General features: G+C 39.9%; 1 protein-coding gene across 1 annotated transcript in view; it reads right to left on the reverse strand.

The window, feature by feature from the left end:
• Nucleotides 1-21,544, reverse strand: part of ryr2a (ryanodine receptor 2a (cardiac)) — a 270,453-nt gene that overhangs the window by 51,049 nt on the left and 197,860 nt on the right. The window contains 17 exon segments of the mRNA XM_039787778.1: nt 417-571; nt 695-853; nt 3,924-4,005; nt 5,166-5,270; nt 8,207-8,335; nt 9,969-10,057; nt 10,697-10,777; nt 14,122-14,139; nt 16,559-16,632; nt 17,665-17,741; nt 18,416-18,495; nt 19,194-19,293; nt 19,403-19,453; nt 19,606-19,657; nt 20,629-20,735; nt 20,847-20,943; nt 21,076-21,188. Of these exon segments, the coding sequence (XP_039643712.1) occupies nt 417-571; nt 695-853; nt 3,924-4,005; nt 5,166-5,270; nt 8,207-8,335; nt 9,969-10,057; nt 10,697-10,777; nt 14,122-14,139; nt 16,559-16,632; nt 17,665-17,741; nt 18,416-18,495; nt 19,194-19,293; nt 19,403-19,453; nt 19,606-19,657; nt 20,629-20,735; nt 20,847-20,943; nt 21,076-21,188 (1,569 nt within the window).

Below are 21,544 nucleotides of genomic sequence, written 5' to 3' on the forward strand. Positions count from 1 at the left end.
TAATCTACAGAATGTTGTAAATCTTTTCCTAATGGGTGCTGTCCCAGTTGATCATGGTAACTAATTCAACACCAACTCTTTCTTATCCCACCTCTAATGCTCTAATGCAAGCAAGTAGAGCCCTTTTCATGCTCCCCAAAACCAACAAAACAAAGGGATTCATTAGTGTCTGACTGAGCTGCCAATCAAGAAGCCCAGTCCAACAAATGGAAAGGCAGAAGAAAACACAAAAGAAGAAGAAGACACTGAAATAAAAATAACAAGAGAGCTCTCCTACTTAATCCCCTTTGAGATGTTGAAACCATTCTCCAAGAATAGATTTTAATAACAGATTATGAGGACTGAGGGGCTTACTTTTGGACAATTTGAGGCCCTTTTAAGACTTTATAAAGATCTGTAAATATCGAGGCCGTTACCTTGGCTGGCTCATGAAAGCGCTCCACAAATTCTTCATAGTCCAGGAGTTCATTCTCATCAGTCTCAGCGCATGAGAGCAGGAACTCGGTCTCAGACTGGGTGTAGTGTTTGTGGCTCTCCATGGCCTTATGGAAGTCCCTCTTGGAGATGACACCTGGGAGTTCATTCATACATCTATAAATCACCTGTCACTTTGGAAATGGTTGTACATTCAAATGATTCAGATGCTTTTCCAATGACAGATATGGTGAAAGAAAACATTTTTTTGGAACCTTGCCTTTTCCATCAGGGTCATACTCCTTGAAGGCGTCTGAGGAGGTCAGGTCTTTCAGTTTGAGGAACATGTCGAAAAACTTGAGGATCATCTCCACATTGTTGGAAGACTCCACCAACATATCCACCATTTGCTTCCCAATGGTCCCATTCACCACATTACCTACCAAACAAGACAACGCATTTACAATATAGGAGGTCTCTCGCAACCACAACATGACTCATTTGTAACCATCCACAAGAGACAAAGCCTCTGTCAAAGTATTTGCGATGCTTGACAATGTTCTCAGAGCTCTGTGTTACTGGGTTATGCCTGTTTGCTTACGACACCGCTCATTTAGTCTTAGGACAATGACAATCTGACAGTCGACTGAATGAGCAGTGACCCGCCACACTAATTAAGCAGAACAAGTTTCATTTATCAAACAAGACACATCCATCCAGAACAATGTACAGTAGTGGGTTACATTTCAAGGAATTACTCAAAGGGATAGTTCCTTTTTTTTTTGAAGTGGGGATTGTATGAGGTACATATCGATAGTCAGTGTATACACTTGATGACGGTTAGTTAGTTAGCACGCCGCCAGTTTGGAGAAGCAGACAGGAGTACCAACTTGGAAGCTAAGCAATGTACTGCTGTGGACGCGGGCAGCAGCTACAGATTTCAGCCACCTAAAAAAATCCATTTCAGTTGAAGTGTACACAGTGGAATGCAATTTCTTTAGAATATTTTCACCACTTTACCTTGCCATCAGACCTTTCCTCCAGTTTCCACAGAAGCTTCCTGTCTGTCTCTTTTGGTCGTTCAGTCTCCCTCTGCATATCATTCTGTATACTCTCGTATATAAAAGGTATCGTGTTGTCTCCACATTCAACTGTCATAATCAGTCATTTTTATTTTCTTGTATTTGTTTATTCTGTAAACTGTGGAAAGTCTGACCCCTCGATAAGTACATCATACAACCCCATTAAAAAAAGCCAAACTATCCCTTTAATGTGATGATTCAAAGCATAACAATGGCTACATTTGTGTCATCATTTCATTTATCTTTGGAATGCAATATGTTTTACTGTATAATATTAGCCTGGATGCCAGCCGAACTTAGCCCCGCCCACAAAATTCGAGGTCGGGAAGTTCGGTCTGGAGTCGCTCCGTTGAAAAGCAATTATTGCCCGAACAGGATCTGTTCGGACCAATCAGATTGTCGGACAGATGATCAACAGTAACAGAATCAACCACGTCACCAAAGAACGCTTGGGTTGAATTTGTTGAGATGTGTAGATTCCACCATCGCGTCTGTTACAGAAGATATCGACAGCGCATTCATTTTAAAATCCTCAGCGGAGGAGCCTCAACAACTGCCCGAAAGCACAGTAGCGTTATATGGTGGCGAGATAGAGAGAGACTGAAGAGAGAGAGCGTTATATGGTGGAGAGACATAGAGAGAGACTGAAGAGAGGGAGCGCCCAGCGGCGCTAGAACAAAGCCGTGAATCAGAGAAATAAAACGTGTTTTCACCGATTCATCTCTAGAAATGCGACTACTATCATTAACGTTATCCACATTTATATTTACACGCAACAAATGATATATCCAGCTTCAAAAAGGTCTAATGGTCGGAAGTTAGAACGAATGCATTGTGCAAAGAGTGGTTGCTATGGAGACGATACAGTGTTGAGTTCTGTTGACAGTTGAGTTGAGTTCCGTTGCTCTGATTGGTTGTAGGTCCATCCAATGAATGCAGAGGCATTTTTTTTCCTGGTTCGGTTGGAACCATTGACATATATATTAATGGACCAATAGACCCCGTTGCTCTGGACGGAGACCAGTGAAGGATATTAGAAGCACTTTTCCGGTGATCTCTTGCTTTACTGCGCAGCCTCCAACTGAGAGAGACAACGTAAATGTGACGTGAGCAACCTGTCTGAAAGTGTGAAGTCTTCTGGTAGCTGTGCCGAGAGAAATCTCAATCATTCCCAATCTTACAGAGACGGAGAGCGTAGGTATATGTAAGTAGATAACATAAGCACAGGCTAATTATTGCTAACTAACATGCTAGTTAACATTCGTAATTAAACCTAAACAGCTAATGTAAGTCGAAACTGCCTGCGAGCTTCTCCTGTACTATACGGTAATTCCTCTACTGTGCGACAGTAAGTCACTTAGTTATGACACAATCGTTAGCGTATTTTTACAAAAGCGTCTGCTACGGAGCCATAACGTGAGGTACAAGGTAATGGAGCCTTTTATACATTGTCGTGTTTCTTTAGAATTAAACAATGGACAAATAGAGTCTTTAAACGCTTCAGATGTAAAGTTATTTAAAAAAAAATGGCGGTCAGTGGAATGCTAACAAGAGGTGATACCTTTGTAGCAACAAAATGGCGCCATCGGAGGTTCGCGTTCAGAAGAAGTGGTTGGAACACGCCCCATAATCACAGCCCAATGGAGCGGTTTCAGACTCATATTCTGACTAGAATCTGAGTATGACCACGTCAGGCTAGTATAATATGTCTGCAGGCGCTCAAATGAGTAGGGTAGGGCCATAGATATAGAACACTATATGGGTAGGGCATTGTTTTGATTTGAACAATTCTGATTCCAATTGCGATTCTTCCTTTCGATTCTCTTTCTAATCGAGTCTCAAATTCAATTCTTTGAGGGGTGGAGTTGAAATGGGTCAAATGCTTATTTCACAGATAATTTTGTGTTTTATTTCGATTCAATGGTGATTTACAGTTTAACCAGGCTTTTTTAATGTAAAATAAAGGCACACTTTAGAGCGCCACTTACTGTGCTCCAAGGTTGCAACACAACAAGCGTCTGGAAGTACGGTGGTTGATATGGAAACATAAACTTGAATTTGGAACCGATGATCGTATTCAAAACCAAATTTTCCAACCGATTCCAATACATTTTTGAAACGATATTCCAAGTTGGAACCAGTTCTCGATGCCCAATCCCATAAATGAGTCTATTTACCTCATCATCAGCATGAAGCAACATGTGGAAGCCATTTACAGTAATAGCCATGTGTGTGTCCACTCACTCAAAGAGTTTTTTTTTTAAAGCTGATTGAACATTTGTAGAACCAAACTTACCAAACACTGCTCAGACTGATTTAACACATTTCAGTAAACCGTGCAAATACCCAACCTCAACCATCAGCTCTTTCAGTATGCCACTCCAGCTTTAATATTTACTACAGAAGTACACATGAAAGCAGACCTACCCTCCAGCATAGACAGCAGCATGACCACCATATCTTTCTGAAGATCCATCAGTTCCTTCAGCAACTCAATCTGACTGGAGTCCTGAGGGGATAAAAAGAGACCAAACCATATACACTTTGTTTGATCATCTCAGATAGAACTACCCCAGAATCAATTTTCTATCTAAAATGAATATTTGATGTAAATGTGGAGGAATTACAATACTATAAAATCCAGAATACACTGTTTATCATATCTCCCTTGCTTAAAAAATAGTTTTGAATTTGAATATACACACTGAAGGCAAAAATGTATGCAGATTTATGTATACCAAGGCGGAAATTCTAATATATGGTTTCCGTCAATGACGGTGAGAGAGAGAACTGCAGATCCAGGTGGAGGAGTTTAGGGCATGGTGACAGGATTGAGGGATGGGCTGGTAACTCTCAGTAAATTCTTTGTTCTGTTTAGCTTTAAGTGACCAAGATGAAGTTTTTTCACAGGGTGACTGTGTAATGGGAAAATTACATTTCAGCATAATTCCTTATATTTTTATGTTTAATTCGTACTTTACTTCTCTCACAAATGCTGAAAGAGTTTATCTCATTTCCCACATGCAGATTTAGATTCTAACTGCTGAGACATCCAGTCTGGAACATAATGTCAGCACTGTTTGTCTGAACAGATAGGGGCTACAAGGTCACCCTAAAACTATCGTACAGGGAGGAGGAGGCGAAATGGCTCCGAGATGTCGCTTGTGTTTTTTCTGATTGTCTTCATGTGTATCAGATTGCTTGTAAGAACTGTAGCGTCATAGTAATCCAAGTGCGTGTGTGCTGTCACTCTGAAGATGCATAAAAGCCTGGTGTTCTGTTCACTCATTTGAGAAACTGACTCCACACTGGGCTGCGGCCTTTTGTGAAATCATGTAGCTCCTATTTTGCAAAATATATCTTTTAATAAAATACAAAAACCCAACTTGGTTCTAGTCTCAGACTGTCTTATTTGTTTCATTTTACTAAACTTTGAAAACCTCCCCCCCTGCTGCAAAGGAAACTTCCACTACAACTGGTCTTACCAGTTGAGGTGGTAAGGATAGGTGTTTGCTGGCACTATTTGGGCACTTTTTTGTGTGTGAAAGGAAATAAGGGGAGAGAGAGGATGTAAGAAAGGTCCAAGGCTGAACTGAAACTGGGGATGTTGTGATTACATTGTTACCATCTTAGAGTCTACAGACGCCCCACATAGTGACTTCAACTCACCTGAGACAATTTCATCTGCATATGAGCGAAGACATGCAGAAACCCAACCACAGCATCCCACAGTCGACTATGGGCCAAACTCTGCTGGTTGCCAGTACATGGACCCTACAACATCATTAGTAACAATCACAATCACATCACAACCAACGATTACCTTTACACAACAGGTTTCCTCCACTCAGATATAGTGGTGTAACAGACCATAGTTGATCCGTGGTCTGTACGGATCAACACTCACGATTCGGAATGCATGGGAACCGTGGATTAATTGCAAAGTTTAACCATAATAACAGTGTAAAATAAATGTTTACTGTCGCGGTTACTTAAAGTAGGCTGATAAATCTCTATGGAGGGTTGCCGTGAAAAGATACAGGCAACACAATTTTCTGTTCACGTGTTCACATATACTGAGAGGTTTATGCCTCGACGCAGAGGTCCAGGGTTCGAATCCGACCTGTGACGATTTCCCGCATGTCTTCCCCCTCTCTCTCCCCTTTCTCACCTAGCTGTCCTATCAAATAAAGGTGGGAAAGCCCAAAAAATAATAAAAAAAAAAGAACAAAAAAAGAAGAACAAAAAAAGCAGTCGATAGAGACGGCCATGGCTACTGGAGGAGCAGAAGAACTTACAGAGCTTCGTCCTATCAGCGGCAGTTATCAGTTGATGTACCCGAGAATAGGGGGCTTTGGGCTGGGTACAGGGCACCGCAATCTACCGGTCATTCGGTGGACATTACGGTAAAGTTTAGGCGACAAAAAGTGAGCATTATGCGGCAACGACAGTTAAGTTTAGGCACCAAAACGACTAGTTAAGTTTAGGAAAAAGATGGTGGTTTGGATTAAAAGTGCTATAAGCAAAGAAGGAGTGTGATGTTATAGAGGATATATATACGAACAAAACATAATCAGTTATGGGAACTTAAAGACAATTAACAAAAGTCAAACTTTAGTCGTCTCATTGTACTCTAACTTGGAGGAACTTGAAATAAGAGAGGGAGGAAGAAAGGCAGAGAGGAGAGATGCTACAAAGGGGGGCTTTACACAGTAAATACTGTACATAAAGCATGGACCATCTGGCAATGACCAGCTTTACTCATCAGAACCAAAGGCAACTGATGATGTAATGCCTGTTGGGTAATATAATAATCCAGAAACGTATGTCCTTTTAAATAGGTAAAAATTCAGATTAAAAGTATTGGAAAAATTGCCATATACTTCCATAATACATAATAAGTTCACATCAGCCACACTCCCAGTCCACAAAACGATTCAGGGTTTTGTTCCTGGTTTGGTACTATAGGCCCCTTTCATCCAAAGAAGGGGAATATTAATGCTCCAGCATTACAAGATATTTTAGACAATAGTGTGCTTTCAACTTTTTTGATGACGTGTGGATTTGGGGGAAAGGGAAGGTGCATGCACAAGGCCTTGCTTCTCCTGGGAGGGTTAAGTGTTTGTGAATGTATCCAGCAGCGTAAACTGGCACCACTGGCTTAGCCTCATTAGCATAAAGAAATGTAGCCGCGGAGAATCTGATGGCAGGGAGAGAGAAAGCGAAAGAGAGGAGGAGAAGTTATCCTAAGGAACACGCATTTCCTGGGTGAAAGTCCTTTGTTTTTCTCGGGAAAGCGAACTTCGCTCCCTGGCTTCAAAGCGCTGCGTTTTAGTATTACCGTATTTTCCGCACTATAAGGCGCACCGGATTATAAGGCGCACCTTCAATGAATGGCCTATTTTAGAACTTTTTTCATATATAGGGCGCACCGGATTATAAGGCGCATAGAATAGAAGATACTGCAGTCAAACGTTTGACTGGGGTTGCGTTATGCATCCACTAGATGGAGCTGTGCTAAAGGGAACGTCAACAAAACCGTCAGATAAAGTCAAACTTTATGAAGCGTTCTGACAACTCCGTTCACTCCCGAGAAAATGGCGATCGTCTCAACGTGGTCCATGACATGTTGTCATCGGCTTGTCCGCTTCCATTGGCCATATCAGAGGCAAACCTGAACGGATTGGCTAATATGAGCTACCAATCGAAAGCTTGGAAGCTAGGGAATACGATGACGCCCACATCGATCATGTAGCAAGCTGGGCAGAGAAGCTAGCGGCGATGACAAGTGCGGAAATGGAAAACGCGCGTTTTTCCGTTGTGATTCGGCCAGAAACTTCAACATTGTGAGGCGAACAGATCGTTTTGGAATATAAAGCTTGGATATTACATTTCCTTGGACTCTTGTGGATTTATGAAAATCAAGTTTTGGCCAAAATACCACTTTGTTGCTGAAAGGACAACGAAATCAGTAGGTATGCACGACCCGAACCTGCGCAGATTATGGCTGAATTGTTTTATTGTAAATTGTTTACTTTGTAACAGTTGTGTAACTGCTATAAATCATCGTATGCTTTGTATGTGGGCTTAAATTAATCATTAGAGGCTAAGCTTTCAATTGGTGTGTCGCATGGCTGTATATTTTGAATATTTAATGCTTTAAAGTTATAAAAACGCGAATGAGTGGAAGTTTTATCGAGGTTACAGCGACGCAGTGTCCCGTCAACGGGGCAGTGATCCGAGAGGTTGATCCATATATAAGGCGCTCCGGATTATAAGGCGCACTGTCGTTTTTTGAGAAAATTAAAGACTTTTAAGTGCGCCTTATAGTGCGGAAAATACGGTAAATGGGAAGCATTTAAAATATATATATATATATATATATATATATATATATATATATATTGTCTCATATCCGTTATCCGATCTGAACCGTGAGTTTTGTGATCCGTTGCACCCCTACTCAGATATGCGAGTATTTGCCATAGTTACAGCCTACAGATATTGTACAATATCAATGTCATGTTGCTTTTCAATCTGTCCATAGTAGAATTTTTTTCTTTCAGTGCACTGATTTCTCATCAACCCCCAAAACAGACAATCATGGCTACTGCCCACCTAACCCTAACCTCATTAACGCTTGAGATTACTCTGAAAACTACAGTGTGTCAGTTATTACAGTGACTTCAACAGTGATAGGCTTCTCGTACCTGGATGTACTCTGTGAGTGTATTGAAAACCTGCTTGGCCACATTTATTGCCTTGGAGAAATTCCTTTGGCCCTGCTCGTCAATAACATCTTTACCAGAATAATACCAATAGAAATCGCTGATAGACTCCTGGAGAGGAGTCCGAAGGGAGTAGGGGAGGGGGAGGATGAAGAGAAGAAAAGAAGACAACAATGACACTGATTAACATTGAGTTAAAACATGACAGTATCAAAAGTAGTAGAATATCACTGTGGAATAGACTCTATTGAAAGGGTAATGTATAGAAAAAGCTATAGAATCTTAAAATGTGAGAAAAACAAAACAAACAATAGGAGTCTGGTGGCATATGTATATGACGCTAAATTGTTTTTTAATTGACTATACTGATATGTTTTTTTGTTGTCAAACTTTCCATGTTGAAAGTAGAGGGGCAGCGATCATCCTGTCTTCAACTTTCAAATTTCCCATTCTATTGACAATAGTTTTGACCAGGCGTCTATTTCACAGAAGCAGAATTTATGATTCCAGGATAACTGATAAAGCGAGACTTGACCTGGTCTAATCAGAGCAGCCGGGCTTGGTGCGTTTCACTACAGCCAAGCCAGGCTGAGGAGGAGTGACTAGGTCGAGCCAGGCTGAAGTAATTTGGATAGATGCGTATTTACGGCTTTCTGTACCAGACAGCGAGGTCGATCACAGATTTACTGATGCTAAAATTGAGAATATGCATTGTTCATACTTTACACAGAGTGAGCAGCAGCTAGTATGATGAAGAGAAACACTATTTGTAAAAAATAAATACGGCCGCTGTAATGAAACACCAACAGAAATGCCTGAACCGCCTGAAAGCGCAAGCAGCCTAGAAATATACATTAACTGACTGTCATAAATATAATATTTAATAATTATATTAAATTAAATCATAATTATATAATTCATTATTATATTCAAGGAGTTAGGATAATTATTTGCACAAATTAATGATTGTAGCCTACTGTTTTGCCTTAAAGTGAGCAGAAGATAATGTTGGGAAATTTAGCATAAAGATCAATTACAACCACTAATGTACAATGCTAGAATATGATGCGCAAATAGATCTCTCTCTCTCTCTCTCTCTCTCTCTCTCTCTCTCTCTCTCATATATTGGCTAAAATGTAAATTTCCTAAGTAACATATTAACTTCCACTGCTCTCTTTTTAGGCAAAGTGTACAACAGTTTGTGCAAATGACAAGTAACTTTGTTCATTAATATGTATATATTTAGGCTATCATTCAGTCGGTCCACTTTTGCCACGTTTTTTAAAAGCAGGCTAATAAAAATAAGGTAAAACCCACTGCTGATGAACAGAAAAGGCCCCAGGATTAATACATCCTGGCTGTTAGACTGGTCAGGACCAGGCTAGCTGTACAGAATAAATCTCCATAACTTAGGTGCCTCTGCTTTTGTGAAACCAAGTCAAGGCTAAATTGAGCCAGAATAACTGGGAAACTCTGGTTTAATACGCTGTCTAGGTTTAGTGAAATAGCCCTCTGGACAATTTGTTGTCAAGGGGTGGTTAAGTTCACACTGAACTGTCCTTTAGAAGCACTTAGTCAAAGTTTGATTCCTCTTAACTTAATGAGAGTTACATGTTTTTTTTTACACTTTATGACAACTGTCTGACGCTGTGAAGACTCATTTAATTTCAGTTTCAACCATGGGAAATATGTCCATACGAAATACTTCCTTATGAACCTGCAGTAGTGAACAAAAAGAGCTAACCTGTACTCTGAGGAGGTAGTCAACAGTAGAAATAATGATGTTGACGGTCGTATTGTTTCCTGTTTGCGTCCTTAGGTAGTTCTGGAAGTCTGAAACAGGATATTGCAAAAGATTTCAATTTTGCGCTTGTAAATTGTAAAATGAATAAATAAAGTTGTGGTAACATTTCTGTAAAATATTGCACGACATTTTATGTAAAACCTGGGACATCAGAATAAAATAGAGATGGAACATAGAGAAAAGCTTATCAAGTCAGAAATGTGAGGAGTCATCTTCTGAGTAAATCTGCATTTATCAGTGGGTTAATTAAAGTGATACTTTGCCGATTTAAATCCAGCTCTTTGTCATCTTTGTGTGAAACACACTGCCCACACAAAGATCACACAGAGCTGAATTTAAATGAGCAAAATATTTCTTTAAGACATGCAAAAAAGTGTATGTTCCTTAACATGTTGGTTAAAGAAACAAATTTCCCATATATTTTTCAAACTGCAATCACACACTCTTAATAGTAGTTAATTAACATTGTAAACTCAACAATTGTGATAAAAATGGGATGCGACTTGAGCTGGTAGCCGGTAGAATGTTTTCACAACCCAGCGGAGTCACTTTTCTGGTTAACACCTAAAAACACCCTCAGCATTAATAAATGTACCCACAATTTAGATGCTCAGGCATATTCCTACTGTAGACCGCATCAGTAAGTGACAGAGAACTTGCACACACACCTGAGTTGTGTCCTTCACAGAGCAGCTGCAGGAAGCGGAAAAGGTCACAGGTGAACTCATCATCCTGCATGACCTTCTCACCTGGCCGGAGAGAAGAAACACACCCACACACATACATGCACACATACACACACAAACACGTACACAGACAGACGCACATGCAGACGCACATATGCACAAGCACATACATAGATTTGCACAAACATACACACAAGAACACAAGCGTGTGCAAACACACACACACACGCACACATTCATATATACAGACACACATACACATAAAAAAGTCAGAGAACAGGGGAGACAAAAGCAGACAACATACAGGAAAGGGATAGACACACAAGAAGATGGAGAGTGAAGAAGTATTAAAAAGAGATGGTGCTAATCCCCCGTGTTTTCTTACAGTCAGTGAAAGGTGTAAGGTTATAATACACCACTCTGACCTAACACACGCACACTCACACACACACACACACACACACACACACACACACACACACACACACACACACACACACACACACACACACACACACACTTGGATGAGCAGTGGGCAGCCACAGCAGTGGGTTGGTTTTTAAACTGCAGCATTTTACAGTCAGGACTGGATTCAGGCTGCTTTCATGTTTTCTCAAAGATGGTTTGTTTTTACAGAAAAAAGGTGTTGGTTGCTGCTTGTCTTTGTAGATTATGCATAGATTACAAATACATTGAGGAAGTGGAGGACAGCTGCTCTGACTGTGTTAAAATGCTGCTTTGAACCAAAGAATGCAAAAGGAAAAGAGGGTGAGAGAAAGGAAGATGAGACACTTCACAAAAACAGAAACATTGACAGAATACATCCATACGATATGACAACAAACTGGACTGGGCTGAGGGAGGAAAATCTGTAGGTCTGAAACAAGACTGAAAGTGCAGTTTCCTTTTATAATGCAGGCAATTTAGTGGACGTGCAACATTTTCTATAGATCACTCCCACCAGGATGTCAGAGGTTTACTTTTTCTAGTGGCCCCAAAATGACTGAATGACTTGTGCTGATGTCCACTTGTGTAATCGAAAAAAAAAAAAGGTCTGATGCATCTGCTAACAAATATCAGAACGTAATTGTTATTATATGTCACTTTGTAGTAACAGGGTAAAATGTAACCGAGCCTCCTCCACAAAGGGTGTGTTGTTCGGATTCAGGAGTTCCTGAAAATGTTCCTTCCGCTACCAAACACGTGTCAGCAGTTCACCTGCGCAGCTAAAAACTGTCTGGGCCTCCCTCTGAGTCGCCAGACCGTTTTTGAGGTCAACCGAAAGTCCTTCTCTTTGGACTCCAATAGAATTTTCTATTATTTTAGTGAGTAACCTAACTCTATCAACAACAAAAAAAGATCTAATGTTTCTTCAATGCGAACTTATTTCAAAGATTTTAAGAAAAAGTTGAAATTACTATTTAGCGATTGTGTAAAAGCACTTTCAGGCTTATTCCCAACACAGTGGTAAACTAGATGAAGGGAATATATTTTTCACAGTTGAAAAAAAATGATGAGACAATATAAACCTTTTATTTATATATATCTTCACAAGGATTATAAATAGGATTATGATAAATGACGAGGAAGTTAAGGATGTGGTGTACAATAAATGCGCATAAAATGTCCTCTAATCCAACAATAACGTGAGGTTGTAAAACTATACACAGTATAATGCACGAATACAACTACTACCAAAAATACAATACTGGGGTGAAAATAAGTCCAAACATAAAATCATAAAATAAGGACGGGTTATTCAAATTAAGTTTTCTCACTGAAACAAAACAGTCATGAAGGACACGTACACTGACTACAGACCACAGCTCAGCCAGTAAACAGAGAGGAGGAGGGAGGAAAGAAGGAAGGATCAGAGTTCACCCCCATCCATTTAGAGAGCAGTATGGCACAAAACAGCCACTTTAAAGTCCAACAACACTTAGAGAAAAAGAGGAGAGGTGGACCAAACACAACGGATGAAAAGGTAAGAGTTGAGAAATAAGCAGGGCTGCAACCACTGGCAATTTATGTCTTGAGGGTTTTTTTTGCAGATAAATCTATACATAAAATACTTTAAAATACTTCATTGAGAATATATTCTTTAGCATTACACTTTGTTAAAAACTGTTAAAAACAATTAAAACGTAATTCTGTTTGCACTAATACTGAATGCCCTGATGTTTTTGTCTTAATGTAAGATCAGCCGTACTATAACAGTTCAATAAATCATATTCATTTTACTTGTCCACTTAAATTTGCATTAATGAAGCTATAACACCTCTCAGTAAGACAAAAATCAACACCTTTTTAAAACGGTTATAAACTGAATATTATAACCTTCATGAAAGGAGAATTTAGACTGGTAAATTAAGTGGCACTAGTTTTAGTAAGCGTTATACAATAAACTTGAGTTGATAGCATGCTAACAAAAGGTTCCCAATTACGCATTCCAGTAGACACAGAGCCACATTTGCATATGTGTGGAGGTGTGTCTCTAAATGTGCTGTTTGCTGCTGAGCAGGTAGTGAAAACAGCTGCCTGATGCAGTGATGATGAGAGCACTGAGACGGAACCAAAACAATAACGTTGCAAACTGTAAAACCAAAACGACGAGCTCAAAGACGCTAAAATGCCATTATACATAGTCATTTGATCAATTAAAAAAAAATAATAATAAGTGGAGGCTTAATCTACCATTTTGGTTGGCTGATTGTGGTATTTTTGAATTCATTGCAGCCCTTAGAGAGCGAGTCAGAAAGGACAGAGATAGAGGCTGAGAACACAGATGGGATTGTACACTTCACAACGGATAACAACCAGCACAATAACCATCTCCATTACTAAGACAAAACAACCAGCTGACTTTCGGTTGACTACATGACCGAGAGGGTAAGGGTGGAGGATGGTAAATATTAGTAATATTTAGAATGTGCCAGATACTGTACAAATCCTGAGAGGGAGGCATACATGGGTTCAGGTTGTGACACTAACTACATTTCTACTACTGTGCCTGTACATGTCTACATGATTTTTAAATCTTAACATCTATATGCTGTATTCAAAAGAAGTAATATTGTGGAAGAGGAAGATGTGAAACATTTTCTTCAAAATTCAGAAGTGAACTTTAAACAGTATAAAAAGACCAACTACAAAAGCAACCAGAGAGCAAGTTATAATTGGCCTAGCAAGAAAAAGAGAGATTAGAATGGTGAGGGAAGAAAAAGTAACTACAAGCACAGAGCCGGTAAGGACGAGGTCTGAAGGTCTACACTCAGGACCTGGACAGAACTGACACAACAGCTAACCAACCATAGTGAAAGAGTGAGAGAGAGAGAGAGAGAGAGAGAGAGACAGAGATAGGAGCGAGACCAACCAACACACAAGGAAATGGCAGAAGGCATAATTACCACGCTCATGAGTGATGACTGAGGAAGGGAAGAAGGTGCAGTAAACCAAAATGAGAAAAGGAAAACAGGGGGAGGAAAGAAAGAGAGAAAGAAAGTAAGAAACAAAGAAAAAGATTACATATAGGGAAAAGAGATTTCAAAATTCCGAATTTAGTTGTTTGGTCAACATGGGAAAAAAGAATGTGTTGACAGAAAACCTGTACAGCTCAGTAAAACTCAATAGGAGTCATCTAAAATAAATATATTTAAAATATAAAAAAACATAACATCAAGACCGTGTGCATTTTTTTTTGCTTGTCTGATTGTGGACATGCACTCACAGTGAACTACTACTAAATACTTTGTATTTACAAGACAATGATGAGGAAATTATGAGTAGACCCTTCAGCTGTGCCATGACTAGCATTATGCTATAATAGGTGCAGTAATGATTAATACAAAGTCAGTTTTAGTAATTACTGGTAGATCAACCCCGGAAGTGGAACGTCGTGGATATAGACCATCTGTCCAACCAGAGTTTTCTGTTGCATGACTAAAACTACTTTTGAACGTACACATGTTCCACCAAAACAAGTTCCTTCCAGAGACTAGGCACTGTCATTGTGTCCAGGGCTTAGCGCTAGGGCTGGGCAATATATCAATATTATATTGATATTGTGATTTGAGACTAGATATCGTCTTAGATTTGGGATATTGTAATATCATGATATGACATAAGTGTTGTCTTTTCCTGCAAAACGTACATGTGTCATTAATATGAGAACAAAATGAGGTTTTAACTGTATCGGGCTCGGACATAAATATCTTAATGCCTGTCGGGCTCGGGCCGGGGCTCGGGCCGGGCTCGGGCCGGGCTCGGGCCGGGCTCGGTTACTGCTCTGTTGGAGGCGAGCCGGGCTCGGACAGAAAAATGCAATCCGATCCGCACTCTAGTATGGACTAGTCAGACCCTCCTCCGCAGCGCTGTGGAGGAAGGTCTGGCAATGCAAGACTAACGTTACTGTAATATTATTACTTTCCCAAGTAACTAGTTGTGTAATGGATTACAATTTCCAAAACAGTAATTATATTACAGTTAATAATCCAAGTAATGCCACGTTTCTGCTTTACCAGAACACAATTTGTCCAAGGGAAGCGAGCTGACGCCGTGTTCACGCCGGCCGCTGTAGTCCTCTGATCAGTAGTCTGGCCATTCCTATCAGAAGCACATTTCTCTGCGCCGGTTAAAAAGCGATTCAGCTCCTCTACACTTTTCTAATCACACATCTAATGTGTGTGTGCATGCGTGTGTGTGCTAGTCTCTTTCGCTCTCTGTTTAGACACAACCGAGTCTTTAAATGAACAACTGCACAACTGCAAAAGGCTGCTTGTCAGGATGATGTTAACATACACTGGGTCATTTTAATCATTTGAACACCCCAGCAGGTGGGTTTCTCTGATGAGGCACAGTCTCTTATAACATCAGGATGATTTGTTCCATAATCCATACACATTTAGGGACCCCATGCTCTGCAAACGTGAGGAGTAAGATATTCATGTTTAAGTGAGGTGAAATGAAATAATGATAGGAATTCAGAAATGCAGAAATGTCATACTACTTTTACAAGACCAGAAATTACTTAAAAACAAACTCCTATGTCATTGCTGCACCTATTGTAACATGATGATAACTTACGCACCAACTTATGCATAAACAATTCCTCATAATTACCTATTATTATCCAGTGATTAGTTAGTTTGCAAGTTATGACTGTATTTTAAAATCTAATACTACAAAATAGTAAAACAAAAGAGAATTTTGATTTGAGAATTGAATTTTGAAAAGTATCAGTCTAAAAGATGATTGTGAACATTTGTAACAAAGGTATACACACATAAAATGTAACAGGCAAATCATAAGCACATACACATGTACACTAGGAAATCATACTTGATAATGCATATGGAAAACAGGTAGTACTACATAACCACTTGATACAAATCAACAAATCGCTCAACCAAAGTGATGACAGGATAAATGGGACAAAGCAAGATAAAGAATGATGATTTGACAAGGAAAAAAAAGAATGCTTTTTTAAATGTGTTGCTTTCATGTCTTCTTGGGAAACACTGATATTTTCAATTGGAGAAAAAAAAGAAAAGGTTTTTCCTTCAGCTACCTTAGAATGAAACCAATGGTTTTAGCAAGCAGTGATTTTTTATAGGTAGCTTTAGATGTACTGTACCATCCTTAGGTTAATTTAAGTGACATTTGAGAATTTGACCTGCACCTGGTGAAGAAAAGCATTTTAACATCAACAGACTATATGTCGTCGGGAAATACCAATCTCCATCTCAGAAAAAAGAAATATTCATAGAACCTTTGTTTCTATTGCTATGACTATTTAAAAATACAGTATAAACCAATGAGGTGTAAACATACTGTAGTGACGCTCACCTGATCCCTCCTCTGTCACCATTCCCAGTCCTTCTGCTTTGTTCTGCCTCTCAAATGCATTTAGATCCAAAACACTAAAAAAAAAAAAAAAAAAAAAGAAATCAATCATGAATCTCTGTCATTGTGTGCTCTCTTCACTGACCTTGGCCCTAATTGAGCCCTGTTACTATAAACCATTAAAACTATTTTGAATATTACCAGTTCCTGTTTGCAGTTTAGACATAATTGTACAGACAAATATCACTGGATTACTTTGATGCTGAAGAAAACTTAACAACGTGATGTGGACGTTTAATTGCATTGGATGTAATAATGATATGTGCATCATGCCTGAGTGTTCAGATTTGACCATGTTATGAAAAAAGTTCAATTTTTTATGCAATCTGGCTCTGGAGTTGTTAAAGTTATTGTCAAAGTAGCTTAACTGCCTCCATGAGCTGTATCACAGCCACTGCTGCAGCTCCAAATTCTGAGCCTGTTGGAGAGCGGTCTTATCAGCTGGCTAAACTACAATCACTTACAGTGTTTCCCCTGTAACGGGCCCAAAAATAAAGTCAAATATCTATTGCGTTTCCCCTTTTTTCATTCTGCAGCAGCGCACTGCCATGAACTGCAGCGCCATACTGCCGTGAGTCCATAAACAAGGCAACCGTCTGTGGTTGGTTCATGCCTGTAACAGCAGGACAGTCGAGTGTTTCATCTAAACTGCTAAAGTCAGTTAAGTGAAGTGAAGATAACGTTGTTGGTAGCTGAGCCGGTTACAAACAGGCTCAGTAGTGAACAACACACTAATATTCAGTTCAAACAGATTGGATGATGCTGTTTTGCCCTCATTGAGATGGTCCATGAAGAAATTCAAATAATCTGATTGGTCATAACCAGATGATGTCTGAAGTGTGCATGTCAATATAGTCACTGTGACTTGGATTTTTTTGTTTCTTTTAAATGAATTTAATCAATACTTTTAGCTAAATAGACTTGCCTGCTCTTTAAGTGAGCCTGTCAAAACCCCCCAGTCAGAACCCATCGAACAACCCACCTGTGTTAAGAATACATTGTAAATATATGTGTTTCAGTCTTGAAACAGGAAGAGTTTGTAGTATTACCTGCATGACTGCATCAGACCAGCCAGACTCTGAAAAAAGCCCACATCCTTTTTGTCTTTCAGATAATCCAACATTTTCTGTCAAAGAGACAGAGAAAACCACAAAGGACAATGAGATAGATGAGTTATATTTCAGACCAAAATATGCTTCATGTACAGGAGGTGGACACAATAATATGAACAACTATACGGTGTGGTCTTAATTGCACATTGAGAACAGGGTCTCAACAAACACAATACACTTCACAGGAATACTGAATTGGTTTGCATTTATTGTACACATGTTCCTGTTATTGAGTCCAATACAACCGGCTTGCCCAAACATGGACAGTACCTTTACCAAGCTCAGAATGGTCGGTTTTTGTTGACATTGACATTTCATTGTGTTGAAATGTGTACATTCAATTATAGGTTCATTATTCTCATAAGTACAGTAAATGTGGTGTTGTACTGGATACCATTATACTGAGAGGTGAGATTGTTGTTGTCGTTCCTATTTACATACATTGAGGGGACAGAATATTAGGAACCCCTTTGAATATAATACAGTCCAGTATAACACCATGATTTACTATGACCTCAAAACTGAAACACATAATAAAATTAACAGCTCTATAAAGGTGGATATTATGACACTATTGCATGAGAATATACAGGTCTGACAACGGAGCAAACAGTGGAAACAGCAACAATGAAAGAATCATAATAAAACTGCCATGTACATGACAGAAACAAAAGTAACTTTGAAATACCTGCTGTACAGTAGAGTTTCCTCCATTGAGAATAGCTATGCCCAGCTTTAGAGTAGAGGCCACCATGGGACCCATCTCACCTGGTGAAGAGGAAACCACACAGAGAAAACAACTGGACACTAGTTCTTCATCTACCAGGAAGCAGGGTCATTCCAAAGTCCCCGTCTCACCCAATGAAGAATCAATGTTCTTTTACATGTAATAACTTAGCCCCCACTCTCATGCAGAGAAATCTGATACATATGGAAATACAACCAGTCTATAGACCCAATCACAATGTTGGTTTACAATAACTTCCAGATAGAAAACTCCTGCGTCCCGTACATACAATTTAACAGGACTGACCGAACGGAGACGATGAACAACTGGATACACTCTCATCTCATTCATTTTAAAATGTCTTTGATGCTTTCATATGTCAACAGTTTGACCAACGTTAGCTTGGAGAGCTAATTTACCTGTTGGGCCACAGACTAAAGAAACTGACACCACCCAAACTAGCAGTCAGTCCGACCGGCGGTGACACTGTTACTGATTAGTTATTATCATTATTAATCCTGTAAAAATATATCAGTAAAAGTTTGAATAGTGTAATGGATGCTGACTGTTTTTAATTTGTAAACACTTTTAAAGAGGCTTTGGAGTTGTGCAAAGTAGCTCGTTAGCACTTCAGCTTACACCTACATGTATAAACCTGTGCACTGAAAGTGGCTATATAGCACAATCATTCAAATAGTAGTGTTACAGTAAAGTAGTTCCAGTGGGAGGCAGCACCTACCTTTGCTAGCGCTGATGGTTTGAAGCACCATCTCAGCAGCTCCTCGGTCATGCAGCCGAGCCTGCTGATACAACAGCTTCTGCTTCTCCATCTCCTTCTCCTGTTTATGTGAAACAAGACACACGTCTGACAGGCAGCAGCATACACGTTTACAGCCAAGACCATGATGGGGACTGACGGATAGACAGAGTGAACGGCTGATCACCTACTTCAAAACTCTTCACTTCCTCTCCATCCTCATCTTCTTCATCATGACAACTCTGAAGTGAGTGATAAAAATGAGAGTTACATGTGGACAGCAGAGGGAAAATGTGTTGCAAAAGGACTATTATCACCCTGTGATAATCCAGCTAATTCACTTCTGAGTACAGTAATGAAAAGGTTTCTAATGCTGGTATTCAGTAGCTGGTACCTTAGCCATGATGTCAGCATAGGCCATGTAGAGATTATCCTCATCCAGTTTACTGCAACACAACACACACACACACACACACACACACACACACACACACACACACACACACACACACACACACACACACACACACACACACACACACACACACACACACACACACATTAGCACAAGTTGACTGACTACACAATTGACTGAACAGGCTTTATTATTAAAGCTGCATCAAGCTCTTTTTTTATTGCAGCAATGACTCAAATGACTCTGGTTATATGAGGGGTCCACTGGTACTGCTGATCCCACTGACAATCAAGTGCAGCTGCAACTTTTAGACACTTTAAGCTAATCTTTTTGATTTAAAACATGCTGGCTGGAAGCAAATCACGAAAAACCTCTCCTTTCCCACCAGCTCCCAAAACTTTTGACTGTGAAACAGCAAAGAGCAGATATAAACAATTGAGTTGAACGTCAGTCAACAGTCTGACAGATCCACATACTTTTTTGGCAGAGATAAAGTTTGACTGGACAGATAGAGGACTGCCTTATTTTATTAGTAAGGATGCAATATGCCAGTGGTTCCCAAACCTTTTCTGCAGACCCCCCCCCCACATTAAGGAGACAGAGAGTGAGAGGGGTGCGCAACAATCAGCTGTTTCTCTCCGCGAAGGGATAGTCAACAAGACGACAGTTGGCAGAGGAATCAGGCTCCTTAGATTGAACCGTGGTCCCCACTTCGTATTTCCTTGCCTTTGTTTTAGTAGTTGTGGTGTTTGGTGTAGCTTCATTGTCTGCTTTATGTTTACCTGGCAGTCCTTTCACAAATGCGTCCATGCTTTGCTAGCAGTGCAGCAGAACCATGCATTATTTATTTATCGTTAATTGCGCACCCCCTGTTACAACTCCGGGCCTCCCCTAGGGTCCCCCAGTTTGGGAACCACTGCAGACATTACCTTTAACTTACTGTATGTTGGAGCAGAAACATGTGCTAGAGACTTGTCTTTACATATATCTACAAGAACCCACCACTTCTCTGTGAGAGCTGTTCTGCTGAATAGCTGAATGAGCTGATGCAGCGGATCAATGTGTTTTAGCCCCTCCTCTTCCTCTGATGGCTCCTGGACACCCGGTTTCTGAAAAAAACATTCACAATCACAGAGACTATATGGTAAACACTGAAAAAACAATAGCCTTAAGGACTGTTAAGGACAACTTAAAAAATAATTCCATTGCAACGAACTTACAGCGAGGTCCTCTATGAGTTTATCCTCAAAGTAGTGTTCCTCTGCCTCAATCCAGGTCTTCTCATAGCCCTGCAGGAACAAGTTGACAGCCCGGTGCCTAGTTTGGAGGAGATACAGTGGGAATAAAAACTATGTCTTTCTTATTAGATATAACACATGGACAGTATAGACATGTGCCCACTGTATACACTGTATGTGTGTGTTGCAGTTTGGGCGGGGGGTAATATACCTGGGTAGGTTATAGAGCGGTGCCATCCTGAAGCAAGCAACCACGGCTCTCTTCCTCTGTTTGGACAGCAGTTTGTGCCACACAGCCTTCTTACTGCGCTGAGGATGTTCAACCTAAACACACAGACTGAACCACTCAGTACTAGAGCTTTACAATCTTCCTCTATAAAATGTTAATATTCAAATTATATTTGAATATTTAGTGCTTAAATTCAGCATATTATTAATATTTACTACCCTACTCAGGCTTATTCATTGCCAATGCCTCTATCAACATGTGGTTGTTGTTATACGTTCTGTCCACTAGAGGGACTTCCAACATAGCCTCAAAGGGGCATCTACATCATGGCGCATTGCATTTCTGGCACATTGCTTTTTTTATGTTAATTTTCAACAAAGAGCACACAGCGGCAAAAACACAAAACAGAGAACTCTGTAATGAAACATTATCTAACAAGTGTAGCAGCTCT

The sequence above is a fragment of the Perca fluviatilis genome, chromosome 21, assembly GCF_010015445.1.
Source record: "Perca fluviatilis chromosome 21, GENO_Pfluv_1.0, whole genome shotgun sequence".
Classification (NCBI taxonomy): domain Eukaryota; kingdom Metazoa; phylum Chordata; class Actinopteri; order Perciformes; family Percidae; genus Perca; species Perca fluviatilis.